The sequence below is a fragment of the Ovis aries genome, chromosome 23 (genome assembly GCF_016772045.2).
Source record: "Ovis aries strain OAR_USU_Benz2616 breed Rambouillet chromosome 23, ARS-UI_Ramb_v3.0, whole genome shotgun sequence".
NCBI classification, from domain to species: domain Eukaryota; kingdom Metazoa; phylum Chordata; class Mammalia; order Artiodactyla; family Bovidae; genus Ovis; species Ovis aries.
The window spans coordinates 32,729,359-32,752,386 of record NC_056076.1 but is presented as its reverse complement, the minus strand read 5'-3'; the positions used below and the strand labels follow the sequence as shown (position 1 = coordinate 32,752,386).

Genomic DNA, 23,028 nt, shown 5'->3' with positions numbered 1-23,028 from the left:
ACAAAAAGTTCCTGGATTTTTCATTTAACTCTAATTCATTTAAATGTTAATAGTCACATGTATCTAGTAGCAATCATATTAGACAGTAAAGCTCTATACCAACACCTGCTTTAATTTCTCTTCCAGTTTTTATTTCAGAAATACTTTCAAGTTGCCATGAAGGCAACACTGTAAGGCCAATATTTTTATGATCTGTCTTACACTTCTCTCCCTGTAGGCCAAACCTCGAGACAGTGACAGACTGAAGCCTAAGATAAAATGCTTAAGTTTCTGAAGGCCCCTCATTGAAGAGGTACAATGGGACCAAGAGCATCCTATGACACAGTCACTCTGTGGACACTCCCCTAGGCCCCCCTGCCCAGTTTCTTATAAGTCTACTTACTCGTTCAAAAGCATGTTGAGGGAATGAGGTTAATTTTTGTTAATTCAGGTAGTTTCAGGACATTCCAGTCCGAGAGTTCCTCATTTCCTTTAGAAAGTCTATAGACATCTAGAATAGATCTATTTCACAAATTGGTCCCAGTATTTCTCTGCAACCTAAGAGTCCAAGGACTGAGGGTGTTCTGGAGCGGGTCTACCACAAGCTACAATTCAGGCTCATGTCAGATTGTACCTTTTCTGACCAACCTCCAGAAATCGAGACAGAGGGAAGGATTCAACTTCTGCTAGAAAGAGTAAGTGTCAACTTGCAAAACCTCAAGTACTTAATACTGGCTGAAACTCTCACTGACTTCAGGTGCTATAAAATCTACAAGGCAAAAACCTCATGACTTTAAAGTTAACATAAGAACACAATATTCAACTAAGGAATAAAAGATAGAGTTGTGCTTGATAACTCTAAAATTGGAAAATGAAGCTAAAGAAGAAACATTTCCTCAAGGAAGTTTTTTAATGATATGCAACTTAGTATATTTATATTTTACCTGTAGCTTCCATTAAAAAGGTCTTAAAATTACCATAATCCTGGGAAAGAAGTTGTCATGCCTTGTAAGCCCTTCCAGGTTTTATTATTTACCCTTCTGTTGAGGGTACATAAATAGGGAAGGATTTCTTTTTACTTGAGGAACACTGATTAAAAGTTAAAATATTTAGCACAGTTTTATTTTTTACTTGTCTCACATGACTTTGGGTATAGAAATTTAAACCTTCTTTATTTATTTGAACAGTTTAATGTTACTTAGATGTTCTGCTACATGTTACTTTTGCAAAGTTCACCGATCTGAAAATTATGTTTATGGTTGTCATTTTACATATTTGGCTTTAAAAGAGAAGGGGTGCTGGTAAGGCAACAGTCAACTTCTGGGGAATGTCTTCAACAAACATGGAAGAGCTCAAATTTTTTCATGTTCCATAATAAGATTAGGGATATAAGTCAATAAAGGGCTTCCCTGGTGGCTCAGAGGTTAAAGTGTCTGCCTCCAATGTGGGAGACCTGGGTTCGATCCCTGGGTCGGGAAGATCCGCTGGAGAAGGAAATGGCAACCCACTCCAGTATTCTTGCCTAGAGAATCCCATGGACTGAGGAGCCTGGTGGGTTCCAGTCCATGGGGTCACAAAGAGTCGGACACGACTGAGTGACTTTACTTACTTACTTAAGTCAATAAAATTCCTTAGATATTAGTAAACAAATTCACTAAAGTTGTTGACGTAGAAACATTCAAATTCTGCAATAAATTCATTTCATTTAAAAAAAGATTAAATTTAGTAGGCAAATTCACATGTTCCAATATAATTATTTAAATCAAAACGCATTATCCTTTTGTAGTTCTAATTCTTCCAAACCCATTCATCATTTAAAAGGTACAGCCACAAAACTGATGCCAAGAAAAAAGATACCTATTTCATTTCAATTACTTATGTTGGTATGTTCTATGGATGAGGCATTGATGTCACTTCAGATGAGGGCCTCTCCATTCATCACTGACGCTTTAACCTTACCTCTAATCAAGAAAGTTAGAGATTACACGTGCTTTTAAATGAAACTACAGACCAGGGAAGGTATCACTATGGTTGCATTATTTAAACTCTGAAATATACAGTGAAGTCATAAAGGGCAGTAAGACAAGCAATGCATGCCTCCCCTCCTGGCGGCAGCTTTCAGAGAGAATGATAATCTGATCACAGCATAAACATATTAACCAAAAAAGATATACGTAGGCACATGCCTATTATTACAGCCTATTTACAGAGATATTTGACAGTTGTTACCATAAGAGAGACGGTATAAGTAGCAGAAGAATATTACTAAAAGAGTAATACTATTTGCATTGTGGATAAAAATCTTAATTTCAAAACCTCACATTAAGAAAAATATTCTTAGTAAAACCTGAGAGTTAGCTGTACAGGTCAAGTTACATTTTCTACTTACCTCTAAGGATTCCTTCAAGTCTACAGCAGAAACTGCATCGTCTTCTTCATCATCAGTCACTTGGTCTTGGGAACAGTAGTGCGTGCTATAAGCAGAATGCTCTTCTATTGCTTCCAGCCAGTCCTGAGATAATCCAAGGATTTAAGTAAGTGAAATACACTTTTAACTCGAAACACATATTATGACAACCTGAAAAGCATAAAATTTACATGGAGAAAAAAAATATTATGGCTTCAAAAAAACAAAGCAAAATACACCCAACAACAAAGTAATGATGCACGTCTCTTGTTTATGATGTGTCTGGATAAAAAATTTTCCCAATCCTTTAAAAAACATCATCTGTAAGTTTGTGTATTCATTCATATTAATACTGAAACACATTACAAAAACAAAACAATGGGTGGAGAATTTTTCACTTAAGAATTATAGGTTCTCAACTCTGTTGAGTAAGTTATTGCATAATAATACATCTAGCAACAATTTACTAAGCTGCCATAAGCACAAGAAACTCACATCATTTTAAGAGAGTCAAAAAATTGCCCTGATGTTTTAACTTTTACTGTTTTTGAAAAATCAGTGATTTACAAAAAGATGGAATGTTTGCCCTAAAAATACCTACCTAACTTCCACCTGATTTCTCACAGCATTTCTCAGGATGAAATCTTACCCTTTTATGAAATGTTAGGACAGACATGGTTTGGATTGTTTAGTGCATCTCTGCAAGGCAAAAGTTAATCATTCTGGAAAACACATTTTTAGGAAAATTTTTATTTTGTATATTTATTTTTGGCTGCACAGGCTTTTTCTCTAGCAGCTGAGAGCGGGGGCTGCTCTCCAGTTGTGTGAGGGCTTCTCATTGTGGTGGCTTCTCTCGTTGCAGAGCACGGGCTCGAGGGCACATGGGCTCAGCGGCGAAGGCTCCCAGGCTCTCGAGCACAGGCTCAGTAGGTGTTACACAGGCTCTTCCTAGACCAGGGATCGAGCCCATGTCTCCTGCACTGGTAAGCAGATTCTTATACGCTGCACTACTTAGGAAAAAGTGAAAGTTGCTCAGTCATGTCTGACTCTTTGCAACCCCATGGACTTTACAGTCCATGGCATTCTCCAGGCCAGAATACTGGAGTGGGTAGCTGTTCCCTTCTCCAGGAGATATTCCCAACCCAGGGACTGAACCCAGGCCTCCCGCATTGGGTGGATTCTTTACCAGCTGAGCCACAAAGGAAGCCCAACGATACTGAAGTGGGTAATCCATCCCTTTTCCAGCAGATCTTCCCAGCCCAGGAATTGAACCAGGGTCTCCTGCACTGCAGGCAGATTCTTTACCAACTGAGCTATCAGGGAAGCCCACTACTTAGGGAAGCCCCTGGAGAACTGATCCTTTTAACCCCTTATATAATTTATAAAAAAACAAGGTAAGTTTACAATACTGCCTTGATCTAAAGGAATATGGAGTCTCCATTAAATAACTACACAATGAATTTTTGTCACATTAATCCCAATTTTCTTGCTTGCTGCTATCATACAAATTACCACAGAGAGAGGCTGAGTCTACAGTGTAATAAAGCAGAAACCCTGGGCTGGAGCCAGGCTCTGTTGCTTGCCAGGTGCAGGATCATAAGAGGGCACTTCAATCTTACCGTCCTAAGTTTCCTCACCTATAAATTCAGGGGCAGACTGAATAATCATTTAGGCTTTTTTCTAAAACAACTAAGGGCCCCTTATTTTCACAGAAGCAAACTCTTAAAATACCTGCAGGTACATGTTGATAAAGAATTAATTCATAAGCCAAATTTCAAAAGTTTTATATCATCACTCCCATTAAAAATAATAATCAACAAGAGGGTAGATGTTAATATTGAGCCTATTTGATATTCTTTATGTCCTTAAATGTTGTTTTACAAAAGACAAATAAATCCATAAAATTACCTCTCTTGTCTGCTGAAGGCTGTTCTTGGGAACCCTGAAGCTATGAACAGTGTCATCGAAGCATTTAATAAAGAAGAGGCAGCTATCAGTGGATTTTACCTTGGATATAAAGAAGTCAGTAAGACAATACCATTCATGCCCGTAAAACAGAACCTTTAAATGATCTACACATAAAATCAACACTATTAACATGACAATAATACCCAAGTAAACATTTTTTTTAAATTACTTGATAATATTGTATTGGTTTTGCCATACATCAATATGAATCTACCCAAGTAAACATTTAAAATACTGAGAAAAAAGTGGTAATGTTGGGAGTATCAAATGCATTGCAGCTTATCTACATCAACTCTGGCTTTCATATGCTTCATTACTCAAAGTAAATACTAATAATATACACTAGGTATATAGTTTTTTCCCTCATCCTATTAAATATTTAACATAGCATGCACTTGGGCTACAAAGTCCTTTAGATACCAGAGCTCCAGTTTCTCACTCATGCCACTCTCCTGAACCTTCTGTTTGATGTGAGTATAGAAAATGAACTGCGTGTAAAAGCATGAGGCGTAGAAAAGGAAGAGCTGGAGTCTGAACAAGGGCTGGCCGACTCGATGGGAGAGCACGTCACCTTGCGACCAAGTTCAGCTTCCCAAGTGGCTCAGACGGTAAGAATCCGCCTGCAATGAAGAAGACCTAGGTTCGATCCCTGGGTTGAGAAGATACTCTGGAGAACGGAATGGCAAACCACTCCAGTATTCTGGCCTGGAGAGTCCCATGGACAGAGGAGCCTGGTGGGCTACAGTCCACAGGGTAGCAAAGAGTCGGACACAATTGAGCAATTAACACTTCAAATCCCCAAAACTGTTCACTGAGGTAGCACAGTCCTGGGGGGACACAACAGCAGCGAGGGTGTACTTGGATAACAGTCTGTCTCTGGGCAGCCATAAATACTAGAGACAGTAAGGGAATCCTCCAAAGGAAAGAGAGAGATGGGATTCCCCGACTCTGTTCACATCTCTTACTGATGCACAGAAAATAGATTCCAAGCAGTTGCTGAGATACCACCTAGCTGAACGCAGACCAGAGCCACTGTATGAGAAACAGAGTTTACAATCCAAACCTGGGAACGAAAATGACCTGAAACAATGGAAATAACCTTCAATGGAGAAAAATAATAGGATCCAGGATCTCTAGAACTTAACATTAGCGATACCATCCAAAAAAGTGGACCAGAATCTCAAAAGAATTTCTATTAAAGGTAAAAAATGTCAGAATGGTTAACAGGGACCCAAATACATACGATCTGCAAGAGACAGAAAATAAATATAAAGATATAGGTAGGTTGAAAGTAGATACAAAAAGAGATATTATATAAACAATAACCATAAGAAGGGCTGAAAGGTTATATTAATATCAAACAGAACAGATTTCAAAACAAAATACATTATTACAGGAGATAAAGATGGCCACCAGATAACGATAAAAGGGTCAATTAATCAGGAAGAAATCATAAATATGCATGTGATCAATAACAGAAATAAATAATGCTACAAATATATCTGGAGTTTAAATACCATTCTCTCAGCAATTGACACAATGAAAAAAAAGTCAGCAAGACACAAAAGATCTAAACAACACTACCAACCATCATGACTGAATGTTTATAGGACATGCCAACAAGAGCAAAATACACGTTATTCTCTAGTGCATTCTCCACAATAATCCATATGTAGAGTCATCAAGCAAGTCTCAATAAATCTGACAAGATGGAAATCATATAGAAAATGTGCAATGACCAAAATGAAATTGTAAATCAAAAACACAATCATGAAAACTCCAACTATTTGGAAATTTAACAACACACTCCTAAACATCCATTGGTTCAAACAAGAAATCACAACAGGAATTATAATATATTTTGAATTGTATGGTAATTTGAATAATCTAAGCTATAACCTTAAGAAACTATAAAATAGAGCAAATTAAGCCCAAAACATGGAGAAATTCTTTATTTTTTTTCCTTTTATTTTTTTAAATTTTAAAATCTTTAATTCTTACATGTGTTCCCAAACATGAACCCCCCTCCCACCTCCCTCCCCATAACATCTCTCTGGGTCATCCCCATGCACCAGCCCCAAGCATGCTGTATCCTGCGTCAGACATAGACTGGCGATTCAATTCTTACATGATAGTATACATGTTAGAATGCCATTCTCCCAAATCATCCCACCCTCTCCCTCTCCCTCTGAGTCCAAAAGTCCGTTATACACATCTGTGTCTTTTTTTGCTGTCTTGCATACAGGGTCGTCATTGCCATCTTTCTAAATTCCATATATATGTGTTAGTATACTGTATTGGTGTTTTTCTTTCTGGCTTACTTCACTCTGTATAATCGGCTCCAGTTTCATCCATCTCATCAGAACTGATTCAAATGAATTCTTTTTAACGGCTGAGTAATACTCCATTGTGTATATGTACCACAGCTTTCTTATCCATTCATCTGCTGATGGACATCTAGGTTGTTTCCATGTCCTGGCTATTATAAACAGTGCTGCGATGAACATTGGGGTACATGTGTCTCTTTCTATTCTGGTTTCCTCGGTGTGTATGCCCAGCAGGGGATTGCTGGGTCATAAGGTAGTTCTATTTGCAATTTTTAAGGAGTCTCCACACTGTTCTCCATAGTGGCTGTACTAGTTTGCATTCCCACCAACAGTGTAGGAGGGTTCCCTTTTCTCCACACCCTCTCCAGCATTTATTGCTTGCAGATTTTTGGATCGCAGCCATTCTGACTGGTGTGAAGTGGTACCTCATTGTGGTTTTGACTTGCATTTCTCTAATAATGAGTGATGTTGAGCATCTTTTCATGTGTTTGTTAGCCATCCGTATGTCTTCTTTTGGAGAACTGTCTATTTAGTTCTTTGGCCCATTTTTTGATTGGGTCGTTTATTTTTCTGGAATTGAGCTGCATAAGTTGCTTGTATATTTTTGAGATTAGTTGTTTGTCAGTTGCTTCATTTGCTATTATTTTCTCCCATTCAGAAGGCTGTCTTTTCACCTTGCTTATATTTTCCTTTGTTGTGCAGAAGCTTTTAATTTTAATTAGATCCCATTTGTTTATTTTTGCTTTTATTTCCAGAATTCTGGGAGGTGGATCATAGAGGATCCTGCTGTGATTTATGTCGGAGAGTGTTTTGCCTATGTTCTCCTCTAGGAGTTTTATAGTTTCTGGTCTTACATTTAGATCTTTAATCCATTTTGAGTTTATTTTTGTGTGTGGTGTTAGAAAGTGATCTAGTTTCATTCTTTTACAAGTGGTTAACCAGTTTTCCCAGCACCACTTGTGAAAGAGATTGTCTTTTCTCCATTGTATATTCTTGCCTCCTTTGTCAAAGATGAGGTGTCCATATGTGTGTGGATTTATCTCTGGGCTTTCTATTTTGTTCCATTGATCTATTTGTCTGTCTTTGTGCCAGTACCATACTGTTTTGATGACTGTGGCTTTGTAGTAGAGCCTGAAGTCAGGCAAGTTGATTCCTCCAGTTCCATTCTTATTTCTCAAGATTGCTTTGGCAATTCGAGGTTTTTTGTATTTCCATACAAATCTTGAAATGATTTGTTCTAGTTCTGTGAAAAATATGGCTGGTAAACAAACAAAAATCAATGAAATAGCAAAAGCCTGAGAAAATTTTCAATGAAATCAAGAGAATGAAATCATAAGAAAAATTTCAATGAAATCAATCACTTCAAAAATAAAAGTGACAAAGTGCTAGGCAGATCTTTGGAAAAAAGAGAAGACATAAATTACCAATATAAAGAGCAAAAGAGTGTACAACATTACCTATCACAAAGACATTAAAAACACAAGAGAATATTATTACCCTAAGTTTTATAGCCAAAAGAAAATGGACCAATTCCTTGAAAGGCAAAAATTACAAACACCGACCCAAGAAGAAATAGAAAATATGAATAGCCCTATAGCAACTGAACAAGTCAAATTTGTAACGACAATACACACACACACAGACACACACACACACACACACACACACACACACACCCGGCCCATGTGACTGCACAGGCAAATTCTAGTCAGTATTTAAGGAAGCAGTAACGTAATCCTATACAAACTCTTCTAGAAAACTGAAAAAGAACATTTTCCAGTTCATTATGTGAGACCAGATAATACCACTGGAGAAATACGAACACCACAGGAGAAACATAAACCAATAACCATCATGAACAAAAAAGCAAAAATTCTTAACAAAGTATTTATGAACAGTATCGGACTTCCCTGGTGGCTCAGACGGTAAAGCATCTGTCTACAACGCGGGAGACCCGGGTTCGATCCCTGGGTTGGGAAGATCTCCTGGAGAAGGAAATGGCAATCCACTCCAGGACTATTGCCTGGAAAATCCCACGGACAGAGGAGCCTGGTAGGCTACAGTCCATGGGGTCGCAAAGAGTCGGACACGACTGAGCGACTTCACTATTCACTATGAACAATATATTAAAATGGTAGTATATCACAACCTCGTGAGATTTGTCCCAGAAGTGTAAGATTGATTTTAACACCCTAAAGTCTATCAACATAATCATATTAACAAAATGAGTAAAACTATATGAACATTTTGATAATATGGGAAAAGCATTTAATAAAGTTCAACAGATTTTCACAATGAGGACTCTCAGTTAACTAGGAAAGGAAAAAGAACTTCTCAACCAGATTAGGGGCTTTATATGTTGAAGCCCTAATCCCCAGTGAAGCAACATTTGGAGATAGGGCTTTTATAAGGTTTTAAAAGGGGTAATTAAGGTGAAATGAGATCATAAGGGTGGGACCCTACTCCAGTATGACTGATGTCCTTACAAGGAGAAAAGGAGAAAGCAAGGATGCCTGCACACAGAGAAAAAGCCACGTGAGGACGCAGCAAGAAAGCTGCCACCTACAAGCCAAGGAGAAACAGATGCCTCAGGTCAGAGCTAAAACTATAAAACCCTTACAATAAAACATGGCAAGAAAGTTTCATGGCCCTGGACTTAGAAATGGCTTCCTGGATGTGATACCAACAGTCCAAGTGACAAAAGAAAAAAACATAAATTAGACTACATAAAACGTCTATGCAAAGAACATTATTAGCAGAGTGAAAAGACAACCTATGAAACTGGAGAAAATATTGCAAATATTTAAATAAAAAAATAAATATTCAAAAAAAATGTTCTTGATAAGGAGATAATATCTGGAACAGACAAAGAACTCCTACAACTCAATACCAACAAGGAAAAAAACAAAAAACTTGATTAAAAAATGGGCAAGAAAATTAAACAGGCATTTCTCCAAAGACAATATACAAGTGGTCAATAAGTACATGAAAAGATGGTCAATATCACTAATAATCAAGGCAATGAAAATCAAACTGTAGTTAGATGCCATTTCATACCTATTAGAATGGCAAAGAAACAAACCAAACCCTCTGAAATAAGTGTTGCAGGGAGGATGTGGAGAAAGTGGAGCAGTGTAGATACGAATGTAAAACGGCGCAGATGCTATGGAAAACAGTACAAAAATTCCTTACAAAATTAAAACCAGAATCACCATATGACCCACCAATTCCACACCGACGTTTACATCCAAAAGAAATGAAAGCAGGAACTTGAGGAGACATTTTCACACTCCTGTTTATAGCAGCATAATTCACAATAGCCAAAAGGTGGAAACAATTCAAACATCCATTAATAGAGAACAGATAAAGATAATGTGGTCTATACCTAACAGTGGGATATTATTCAGCCTTAAGAAGAGAAATACTGTCACATGCTATAACATGGATGACCCTTAAGGATGTTATGCAAAGTGAAAGAAATCTGACAATTATTGTATAATTCCACTCAGGTGAGATATCTAAAGTAGTCAAAGCATAGAAACGGCAAGTAGAATGGTGGTTGCCAGGGGGTGGGGGTATGGGAAATAGAGAGGTGCTCTTGCATGTGTATCAAGCTTCAGTTCTGCAAGATGAGAAAGTTCTAGAGATCTGCTGGGCAACAAAGTGAATACAGTCAACACTGCTGCTGCTGCTGAGTCACTCAGTCGTGTCCCACTCTTTGGAACCCCATGGACTGTAGCTCGCCAGGCTCCTTTGTCCATGGGGAATCTCCAGGCAGTGGGTTGCTACTGGAGTGGGTTGCCATGCCCTCCTCCAAGGAATCTTCCCAATCCAGGGATTGAACCCAGGTCTCCCACATTGCAGGTGGATTCTTTATCAGCTGAGATACTAGAGAAGCCCAGAGTTAACACTACTGAACTTAAAAATGGCTAAGAAGGTAAGCTTTTACATTATGTGCATTTTACTATAGTTTTTTAAAAAAGAAACTTATAGATGTAAACATCTATATTAGCAAAGAAAAAAGGTCTCAAATCAATGACCTAAGCATCTACCTTTAGAGTCTAGAATGTAAACAGAGCCTGCCTCATAGTAGTCGCTCATTTAATGCCCATTACCTTCAGTGGATCCATATGGGTTCCTAAATGCAGGCTTTAAGCAGATGTTTATAGAAGAAGCAAAAACTATAAACAAGGTGAAGCGTAACGTAGAAGGATCTAAGCAATTCTAAAGAAATTAAAGATCAGGAAATTTTAAAAGGATCAGGGAACAACTTCTGTGATTTTTTAAGGTAGACAAGAATGAGAAAGAACAACAACCAAAAAAAGAAAGAGAAAGAACCCAATTGAGGAAGAGCCTCTGAGTTCAGTAAATGAATCAAAAGCTGGAACAAATGAGAATGGCTGGGAAGCACCAACAAAAGAGAAGATTAGATGGCTGAGACTAGACAGCATTTCCCTGGCCCTCTGGTCCAATGCAAGGGAGAAAGAGGTGTGAGGACACTGAGGGACCAGGTGTGTAAGGAGGCTGGATTGCAGAGGCAGGGGACCGAGCCTGTGACATCTCCAGGGTGGTGCTGCTGGTCCCCCAGCAGTGTTCACATAGAAAGGTGGGTGCTGGGTTTTTTGTTGTTTTTGTTTTGAAATGGTGCTATCAGTTTACTTTTGGCTGTGCAGTACGTGAGATCTTAGTTACCTGACCAAGGATCAAACCCACACCCTGCGCAGTGAAAGTATTGGAACTGCAGAGTCTTAGCCTCTGGACCACCTGGGAAGTCCTGGGTCCTATGCTTTAAAAAAAGGGTGCACCTCTGTGGCATGCTGACAACCCTAAATAAACTGAAGCAGCGAGCTAACAAGTGTGTCCAGGCTCCAGTCTTAGACTAATCTTCATGGAGGAAAAACTCTTTTCTCCTGGCTGGTAAAACAGCCAGATGGGATTATGGAGAACCTAAACATCCTGATTTTGATACAGGCTTTAAATTTTACCACCAGAAAAATTTTCATTATCCAGATGTACCCACGTTCAAAGACACACATACATGCACAAATATAGATATCTACGTGCATACATGTGTTAATATGTACACATACATATATTACATACATATACAAAATGGTAAATGTTCTGTATAAATGTTTTTGGATCATGCTTCTCTTATCCTACAATACACAGACTTTTAAAAAAACTTGATTATAGTTTTTAAATGGAATTCCACAACTTTACTTGTTCTCAAGTAAAAACATATGCAGTCATCCCTCTGTATCTGTGGGCGACAGATATACAAGTAGAATACCAAAATCTACGGAAGCGCAAGGCCCTTATATAAAATGGCATAGTATCTGCACACAACTCTGGCTTGCTTTAAATCATCTCCAGATTATTTATAATACCTATTACAATGCAAACACTTCGTAAATAGTTGCTGGTGCATCCAAATTCAAGTTTTGCTTTATGGAACTTTCTGGAATTAAGTCACAGATAGGGAGGGCCAAACTGCACACATGCTTTCCAGCCCCAAGATTTTACAAAGCAGCTTATTCCAATGACTGAGCACAATCACTTGCAGGACTGAGTTCACAGTTTAAGCAAAAGATGCGTGTGTCATCCTACCGTGCATACTGCTTGAGTTAGGTGTTTGCATCCCTGGCGATAAGCATTATGGACTGCATCGGGCCTTCAAAATAAATATAGATTATCAAGGCAAAAGGAAAAGAGATTAGTGAAAAGTTTTAATCATTCAAAATGTACATGCTGAGACTCAAGAAGTATTAAAGATCATAATACTTACTGTTTCCTATACCATGAGAGGACTCCATGTTCTAACACTACCCAGAATAACCTCCAGCCAAAAAACCTTGAACTCTAAGGGGAAAATAACACAGATTTTTTCCAAGCTGATACATCTAGATTCAAATACTTGACTGATAAAAAGTAATTAAGTTATGATAGTTCTATCTGAGCCTTTCATCTTGACAGTACCACTGCACACTCAAACATGATCAAAAGTCACCTAGAAACTGGGTGCAGAAATGAAAACACCCTACCGAGTGACAGGAGCAGAAGCAATGCCACATTGGTAAGATCAACAATGAACACGGTCTCCAGTTCTGACAATACCGTGCTAGGATATTTACAGGGGAATGTATCAGTTGTGGGCTTCAAAGACAATTTCCTCAAAGTTCTGAAAGAGCTTCTAAAAAAAGAAAATTATCCTAAATTTTATACACTACAAGCAGACTTGTACACAAATATACAGAAGGAGCGCTTTCAAATGCGGAAGAAACTACGTGCTCCAAAATAGTTAATTCTAGAAAATAACTGAACTCTAAAACACAAAGAAATGTTTATAAACCAGAAAGATTTTACATGTGTGTTCTGTGACAATTTAATATTAAATTCCTCCTGAGTATTCTATAGATCAATGTTCATAACAAAAATGATAGTATAATCCTATCCTTAAGAAATCCCTCCACTCTGCTCTGTACAAACTTGGCCATCTAAAGGTGTCAGACCAACACAAGAGACAGTTAATTGCTACAATCACTGGATGCCTAATGAAGCCCAGCAGTAAAACAATGGTTTACATTATAAGATCAAATAATTACTAAATCACATACTTCAGAAAATAATGAAAACAAATTTTAACAAGAGATCACCTAAGAAATCTTCTTTCCCAGTATTATAATTAAAAACTCATTCCAACCTACCTTCCAGAGAGGACCTTCATATCGTTTCAAAGCTTTGTGTATGATCTATTAAAAAAGAACACGTTTTTGTTAAAAGTGCATCTATGTGTTTCAAGAACTCAAATTTTCTTTCTACATATACAAATGCAATCCATTATCACATACCTTATTACCAACAAGAACATGTTTCATTTCAGCACCCTGGGCAAGATCAAGAGGCTTCTGATCTGTGTAAATACAAGAAAGCAAGCCATCAAGAGCTTAATTCTACTAAAAACTGATGCTGCTATGACAGCACGTAATAATCTTTCCTATGCCATCAACCACAACCCAAATCACCTACCTGAAGTTGCCATCTCAATTCTTTACAGCCTCTTTTTCAGTAACTATTAAGCCAGCAAGTCAAACTAAATTCTGAACACTCTGGATAAGTTCTGTGATCGTTCAGGCTTACTTGCCGAAAGTCAATCCGCCAGTTTCCTACTGCTATTGTAATAAATTACCCCTGCAATACAGGAGATGTAAGAGACATGGGTTCGATCCCTGGGTGGGAAGATCCCCTGGAGGAGGGCACAGCAACCCACTCCAATATTCTTGCCTGGAGAATCCCATGGCAAGAGGAGCCTGGCGGGCTACAGTCCATAGGGTCACACAGAGTCAGACAAGACTGAAGCGACTTAGCACGCACATTGTGGGTTAAAACAACACAAATGACTTCCTTACACCTGGGGAGGTCATGAATCCACAGTTTCACTGGGCCAATAACCAGGTTGCTGGCGGGCCTGCCATCCTCTGGAGACTCTTGGGGAGCATCCTCTTTCTTTGCCTTTTCCAGAGGTCGCCTACATCCCTTGATTTGTGGTCCCTCCCTCCATCTTCAAAGTGCATCATTCCAACCTCTGTTTACATTTTTTCTCTCTCAATATTCTGATCCTCCTGCTTCCTCCCCAAAAGGAAGGACCCTCGTGATTACACTGGGCCCACCTGGAGAATTCAGGATTCTCTCACTATCTCCAGATACTCAACTAACCACATCACTGGAGGAGCATTATTCAGCTCATCACAGCTGGTCTTAAGCTATCTCGCTGGAGAATAGGAGGCAGAGACAACTCATAGACTAAGTCTGTGATGGTCTACAACTGAGGACAAAAGGAAAAAGGGATCACAGAGAATGAAACCAGCAAGGTGTCACGGTAACTTTCTCAAGCTTACACACACAAGCACTCTGTGTTGCGCCAAATGACAAAAACAGAATTTGTGTGTAAATTATTTAACGAGTTCTGAAGTGAGCACTATGTAAAGGATACAAACTAAACAATCATCTCCTACCCTCAAGAGTTTCTAATTCCTAGAGAAACAAAGGCGAAAGTGTTAGTCGCTCCATGGAGTCCGACTCTTTGCGACCCCACGGACTGTAACTCACCAGGCTGCTCTGTCCACGGAATTCTCCAGGCAAGAATACCGTAGTGGGTAGCTATTCTTGTCTCCAGAGGATCATCCCCAACCAGGGACTGAACCTGGGTCTCCTGCATTGCAGGCAGATACTTTACCATCTGAGCCACAAGGGAAGCCCAGAGAAATAAAAGATATTTACAAATAAAAAAACAAAAAAACCTAGGTCTTTGAAGAAATAACCTATCAGACTGGAACTCTATTTACACAGGAAGTGACACATTCTATCAAATAAACTTTTTATAAATACCAATCACCTGGTATGTGTAGGACAATTTTTTGTAAAATTGTCTAATGAATCTATTATGTGACAATATCTCAGGCACTGGGGATTCAGTAGTGAACAGGACAGAAAAAAATTGGGGGGCAGTGATAAAGAAAAAGGGAAAGACAGACAAATTAATAAAACGGGATACAGCAAATAATAACCCAAGCTATGACAAACCCAGACAACATACTAAAAAGCAGAGACATCACTTTGCTGACAAAGGTCTGTAAACTCGAAGCTATGGTTTTTACAGGTGTCAAGTATGGCTGTGAGAGTTGGACCATAAAGAAGGCTAAGGGCCGAAGAGCTGATGCTTTTGAACTCTGGTGCTGGAGAAGACTCTTGAGAGTCCCTTGGACAACAAGGAGATCAAACCAATCAATCCTAAAGGAAATCCATCCTGAATATTCATTGGAAGGACTGATGCTGAAGCTCCAGTACTTTGGCCACCTGATGCAAAGAACCAATTCACTGGCAAGACTGATACCGGGAAAGACTGAGGGCAGGAGGAAGAGGAGGCCACAGAGGATGAGAAGGCTGGATGGCATCACTGACTCAATGGACATGAGTTTGAGCAAGCTCCGGAAGATAGTGGAGGTTAGAGGAGCCTGGCGTGCTGCAGTTCATTGGGTCACAAAGAGTCAGACACAACTCAGCAACTAACAACCACCACCCACGCTGTGCCAACATTTTTAAGTGAATGTTCTGAAAAAGAATGACCGAGATGCCACTTCAGATTGGAGACTAGAAGAGTGATGGGGAAAGTCTTTCTGAGGGAGGATGTTTAAACTGAAAGGGTCCAGCCTCATGAGAATCCAGGGGAGAGGCCCTGCACGCGGAGGCAACAACTGATGCAAAGGCCCTGAGGTAGGAACAGTTAGGTGGGCAAGAGAGAGGCAGAGGGAGAGAGAAGTCACATCCTGTGAGGCTTGCTGGTAGGTCAGACCTCTGTGAACCAGCACAAGGAGTCTGGGTTTTATCCTAAATATGATGGAAAGCCACAGAAAGGTTTTAGCTAAAAGAATAACATGATCTGACTTATGTTTCAAACTCTGTCAAAGTGTGTTAAAAGAACTTTTCAGCAATATCTGGGGAAATGTGGACTTTCGCTATTTGATGATTTTTGAGAAATTATAAAATTATTAACAGGATAGTGCCATTGTGGCTACTTAATAGCTCTATTGAGAGAATTCACACACCATATAATTTACTTATCTAGAGTGTACAATTCAATGGTTTTTAGTATATTCGGAGGTGTGCAACTATCATGACTTTTTTTTAAAGAAGACCATATCTTGTAAAAAAGAATTTAAGTATTTATAGACAAAATAATATGACATCTGGTGAGTGGATTATTGATAATGCCTGAGAGAGGATAATTTCTACATTAATTATACTCTTTTTAAGCTCTGATAATTTCTGTAATAAAAATTAAAAAAAAAAAAAGATCTCTACAGTGTCTGTGTGGGGAAAGCTTGTAAATGTGCGCAAGAGAAAAGCAAGGATACAAGTTACAAAGCAAAGGTCCAGGTGAAAGATACTAGTTACAAACAGCTCATGCAGCTCAAAATTTTAAAAGAAAAAAATTTTTTTAATGGGTGGAAATCTAAATAGACAATTCTCACAGGCACATGAAAAGATGTTCAAATCAGAGAAATGAAAATGAAAACTATAATAAGATACCATCTCACACTGGTCAGAATGGCCATCATTATAAAAAATCTACAAACAATAAATGCTGGAGAGGGTGTAGAGAAAAAGGAACCATCCTACACTGTTGGTGAGAATATATGTTTGTGCAGTCACTATGGAGAACAATATGGAGGTTCCTTAAAAAACTAAAAACAGACCTACCATGTGATCCAGCAATCCCACTCCTGGGCATGTATCTGGATAAAACCCGTAACTCAGAAAGATACACGCACCCCAGTGTCCACTGTAGCCCTAGTTACAACAGCCAGGACATGGAAGCAACCTAAATGTCCATCCACAGAGGAGCGGATACAGATGTGGTACGTATATACAATGGAATACTACTCGGCCACAAATAAAGAATGAAATAATGCCATCTGCAGTGATATGGATGGTCCTAGAGATGGTCATACCGAGTGAAGTAAGTCAAAGAAAGACAAATCATATGATGTTGCTTATATGTGAAATGGTACAAATGAACTTATAAAACAGAAATGGAGTCACAGGTATAGAAAACAAATTTATGGTCGTCGAGGGGGGTAAACTGGGGGACTGGGACTGACATACTCACATCGCTAGAGATAGATAACTAATAATCTACTGAAGAGCACAGGGGACTCTACTCCATACTCTGTAATGACCTATATGCAAAAAGAATCTAAAAATGAGTGGATATATGGGTATGTATACCTGATTCACTTTGCTGTACAGCAGAAACTAAAACATTACAGATCAACCATACTACAATAAAAATTGATTTTAAAAAAGAGATACTGGTAGCTTGAACTAGAGAGTTAGTAGCAAAATGGGGACATCAGTAGGTATGGAGAAAAGTACATGGGTTTGAGATTTATTTTTGAGGTAGATTTATCAGACTGCTGATGGATAAAACTTAAACTGGCCACAGATTACTTTCTTGGTAGGGAAAAAACTTTTTAAAATGTTAACTGAGCAACTGATAATCACTTTAGGTTTTCTAGCCAGCACATACGAGGACGTCTTCTGAAAAGCTCTGGCAACTTGTTATTTTTATTCTATCTACAGTGCACTTTTGAGAAACTATTCCTTTAGGTAGGGAGAAGGACAATGTGATTTCTTTCACAGAATTCTGTCCTAACACCAAAAACAAATTCTGAACTCCTGCCAACCAGTTGAAATCCCATACAGAGCCCTCATTTCCAGATTCAATGTCCACAGTACCTAGCACATTGTGAGAATCTAATAAAATATTTTTGAATGGAATGAAATAGCCTCCTTTCCTGGTTGGGCACCATAACCAGCTATTTCAGAATTGCACCACTTCTTATCAGCCACAACAAAATAAAGTGAAAAACAGGAATGATCCTGTTTTTAAATTTTTGCATGATACAGACTTGGCCCTTAATGGGAAAACCAAATACAAATGTCAACACGCCTCAAATTAATTTACAAAGAATGCAATCTCAATCAGGGGCCAACAGCATTTTTACTAAGAACCTACGAAAATTAAAGCCATTTGGAAAAACAGTTAAGGAACGACTGTCAAGGAAAATCCTCAACAAAGAATAGTACGGGGAAAGATTACCAGCGAATAAAATCTTAGAAAAACAAACATTAAACGCGCAACACTGTTGAAGGAAAGTGACGGATGGGGCCACGAGTGAGTACAGAAAACACAGCCAGCTCTTCAAGTGGATGAGAAAGGGCTAATAGAACAATGGAAGAGGAATGGATGGATGCTTTGATGAAGGGTGCAGAGGTAAGTGATTAGCAAGTTGAGGGTCTCACATTCTAAGTACACGCTCACATCATCTTTTCTGCTCAAAACCCTCCACACTGGCCAGCAGGGCTGAGCCTCTGGCTATTGTCTGGAGTTACCACTCTCCCTGATGAGCACCTTCTAGGCACCCAAGCAGCTCTCTTCCTCAAATATGCCAAGTGCCCGCCTACCCTGAGCTTTCACACTGGCCTCTTCTTTGCTTTCACTGCTCTTCCGCTTGAATCCCTCACCAGGGCTCCCTCCCATCCTCGGTCTGGCTCTCTGCTCAAGGTCACTTCAGAGCGACCTTCCCTTCCCTCCCTGCTTCCCAAAACATCAGCCCCGCTGACTCACCCTCTATTCCCTTCGGCCTGTTTTATTTTTCCGCACATCACTGCCCGACATTGAACGTATTTTTTGCTTTGTCTGTCTCCTCCCACCAGAACACAAGCTCCAAGAGCGTGGAGACAGATTTTGTTCACTTTTGGGTCGCTAGTAACTACCACAGCAGAGGCTCGGCATGTCTTGAATAGACGTGCCACAGACACACTAGGGGAGAACAGAATCGGATATGCCCCAACTGCTGCCTAAGCTTAGTGGTTTTAGAAGAAATCAAAGAGGAGGACCAACAAGTTTGACTTAAAACATCTTTGTTTTAAGAGACTTGGAAAATTTAGTCATAAAAAATATAGAAATTATCATTGTTCTTATCACTGAAGGTTTGGAGGCATGGAGCCCATTATACCCACACAAAATACTACGCAGAAGGCGAGCTATGAAGATCATGCTTCCAAGAACAACATGGAACACTGCTGATGCTTAATATCAGTTCAGTTCAGTCGCTCAGTCATGTCTGACTTTTTGTGACCCCATGAATCGCAGCATGCCAGGCCTCCCTGTCCATCACCAACTCCCAGAGTTCACTCAGACTCACATCCATCGAATCCATGATGCCATCCAGCCATCTCATCCTCTGTCATCCCCTTCTCTTCCTGCCCCCAATCCCTCCCAGCATCAGACTCTTTTCCAATGAGTCAACTCTTAGGATTTTAATATGTCAACTCTATTTACAAGCCATAAACTAGAAAGAATGGTAGATACTCTCCTAGGTGTTTGCCAGCCCATACTTATCACCATCCTCTGGGCACCCTCTGCCCTTTGTACACCCTGCAGGGGAAGACCCCAGCCACCATGTTTGTACCTCCACCCCAACTCCTATTGACTGTACCAATGGTGGGCACCTAACACAAGTGGGCGCCATCATACTGCCCCCCACTCAGACTTAAAACTGAGGTTAACGGACAATGATCCACTGAATGTAGCTACCAGGCAGCCATCTTCCCTCATGTAGGCCGGAAAACAAACGAGCTCGTCTGCTAAGCGACAGAAACGAGGGACCACACAGTGCAGAGAGGCACACACACAATGAGTGGCAGCCGCCTTGGGGCCTAACAGCATCCTGTTTCCTGATTCCATCCCCTCTGATGGTGAACAGCATTTCCTGTTTTGAAATACAGAGAGATATCTCTGTATTCTTATACTAATAATATATGATCCTCCTTTTGCTTACACTCTCGAGTTGGTATCTACTATTTTAAATTTTAAAAATCTAGCCTACCATAGAACAGCAACTAAAACCTAAATCTTTGGATGTTTGGGTAGAGGTGATTATACCTTTTCAGTGTCTTCATTTTTCCTCATTTTGGCCACAAAAAAGCCGCATGCTTTGAAACTTTAAAAAATGCTCAAAAATATGTATGAGAATAAATCCGAATGGTATATAATATGCCAAAATACCAGAGGCTGTATTGGAGTAATGTATGTTCTTTCTCTATTTTTAAAACTTCCTAAAATGCAGACACTATTACTCTTACGGTAGTAGAATAAGAAAAACTCTTATTTTTTAAAAAATAAAAAAATTTTTTTAAAAAAACAAGTAAGAAATAAGTACTGTCTCAGAAAGCACCATCTTAACTTTTATCAAGAACACATTAACATCTTTTAACAGGCATGCTGAACTTTCCAAATATCTGTATCCACCTTCCGTTACTTTTAGAAGTTTACCCTTCAATCATTTTGTAAACTGCTACTAACTTTCACAGGTAACCATGATGATTCTTCCCCACTTCCAGCTTTATTATTTTGTTTTCATTTTTTTTGATGACACAAATTGGTAGCATCATCATTCTCAAGTGTGTATTCCACTTTTATTATACAGGAATGTACCCATAAAGTGCTTTTTAAAAATTTTTTCTTTTTATTTGTCTATTTATCTGGTTGCACTGGGTCTTAGCTGCAGCATGTGGACTTGTAGCTGTGGCATGCAGGATCGAATTCCCCATCCAGGGATCGAACCTGGGCCCCCCACATTGGGACCACAGAGAGTCTTAGCCACTGGACCACCAGGAAAGTCCCCCAGGAAGTGCTTTTACGTGTTCAGTATGGTGTTAATACTGAAATAATGGCTTATCTATTATGCTTCAACTTCCTTTCTTTGCTCATTGTTTTATTTATCCACATTGATATAAGTAGCCCCTGTTCTCTCGATTTTAGTATTACCGCAAGTATTAAAGCAAACCTCAGCTGATTCGAGCTGTTAGGCTTATGTCTACCTTTTTAATATTTTAGACAGAGCTGAAATAAACATCATGGTACATACTCCCTGTATTTATGTGAATGCACTTTTTTCATGGAAATGAATTTTAAGTTCTGTATCTCTATACGGATCTTTTAGAAATGTGATTTTTGCCATCTGTGTATCTTTGGTGAAATGGCTGAAACTTTTCAGAATTGGGTTATCCTCCTCTTAGAGTTATAAAGGTTCTGCATATATCCTAGATAGAGGTTCATTGTTGTATATGTTTTGCCAATATTTCCTCCCATAAGTTGCATTTTCATAACAGTGCCTATTGAAGAGGAAATGTTCTAATTTTGACAAAGTCCAATTTATCAATATTTTATCACTCATATTTTGTGTGTCATATTTAAGAAATCTTTGCAAAAACCAAGATAACTAAGATTTTCTCCTGCATTTTGTTATACAGTTTTATGGTTTTAACTCTTATGTTCATTTCTTCGATCCATCTAGAGCTAGCTTTTACACATGATCCCCAAATTTGTATCTCTACCCAGACCCCTCCCACCTAGACTCAAAGTTCTTTTTCCAACTCTATCATGTGCATTACATGACAGTATTTCAAAATTGTAATGTCTTAAAAACCAAGCCCCTAATTCTCAGCATCTGCTCACCTGCCCCTCCTACCGTCTTCCCCTTCTCAGGAACTGTAAATTCCAGTCCTCCAGGTCCACAAAAGGGGATGTGGAGCAGCCCTACTAGGATGTCCCTCCACTGAATACCCAAGACACACTCTGCAGCTTCTCTTAAGGTTACCCAACTCTGTCATCAACACTGTCCTGGGTATATAATCTATCCTCCTTATTTGAGAACTCCACATTTACAGACTTGCCTATTGTTAAAATTTACTTTAATCACCAATCAATACTCATAGCAATTTTCTGGTCATTCACAGACACATCCAGATTAATAAAAAATTAGTCTTCTTCCCACCTCGCCATGTTTCTACCCATCATGAACCCTGTACATTTGCCATTTTACTGCCTTTTTTTCATACACAAACTAGGTGCCTTCAAAGGCTGATTAAATAACCTTTTTTTAAGAGAAAAAAAATTGAGTCTTCTGATGCATTGGTTCCTGAAGTGAAAAGGCTGATGCTCTGCCCTTTTGTCTCAGCCCTCAGACTGTAAACAAGTGTCCTCATCACAGTCTACCTAGGGCCACACTTTTCACCTTTCTTGCTTCTTGTTTCTGCTGATTTCACTGCTGAAACTGGCCCCCAAGCACGGTGATGAAGTGCTGTCTAGTGCTCGTAAGCTGAAGAAGCCTCTGATGTGCCTTCCAGATAGAATACATGTTACAGGATCTTAGTTCAGGCTTGAGATATGATGTTCCTGGTAGTGAGCTCAGTGTTAATCATCAATAACATACATTAAATAAGGTGTTTTTACACAGAGGCTCACATAAAACAAGGTTATGTGTGATCTGTGGATGGGATGCTGTGACCAAAGGCTCATAGGAGTCTCACTCAGTATTTCCCTTATGAGCAATGGTTCAGTATCCACTAATTCAGAGGTCCCAGCAACATTGTATTAATAGAACAAAACTACCACAAATAACAAGAACCTATATTTTTGGGCTCCAAAATCACTGCAGATAGTGATCGCAGCCATAAAATTAAAAGACGCTTACTCCTGGGAAGGAAAATTATGACCAACCTAGATAGCATATTAAAACGCAGAGACATTATTTTGCCAAGGTCCGTCTAGTCAAGGCTATGGTTTTTCCGGTAGTCGTGAATGGATGTGAGAATTGGACTGTGAAGAAAGCTGAGCACCGAAAATTGATGCTTTTGAACTGTGGTGTTGGAGAAGACTCTTGAGAGTCCCTTGGACTGCAAGGAGATCCAACCAGTCCATCCTAAAGGACATCAGTC

At 39.2% G+C, this 23,028-nt stretch overlaps 1 protein-coding gene across 2 annotated transcripts in view; it reads right to left on the bottom strand.

Moving 5' to 3' along the window:
- OSBPL1A (oxysterol binding protein like 1A) overlaps positions 1-23,028 on the bottom strand; it is a 221,838-nt gene that overhangs the window by 149,062 nt on the left and 49,748 nt on the right. For both annotated transcript variants that reach the window (XM_004020467.5, XM_012103464.4), the window contains exons 9-14: positions 13,533-13,594; positions 13,389-13,433; positions 12,470-12,543; positions 12,292-12,355; positions 4,295-4,393; positions 2,369-2,491 (exon numbers count right to left, since the gene is read on the bottom strand). In XM_004020467.5, coding sequence (XP_004020516.1) covers positions 2,369-2,491; positions 4,295-4,393; positions 12,292-12,355; positions 12,470-12,543; positions 13,389-13,433; positions 13,533-13,594 — 467 coding nt within the window. The remainder of the gene's footprint in view (positions 1-2,368; positions 2,492-4,294; positions 4,394-12,291; positions 12,356-12,469; positions 12,544-13,388; positions 13,434-13,532; positions 13,595-23,028) is intronic.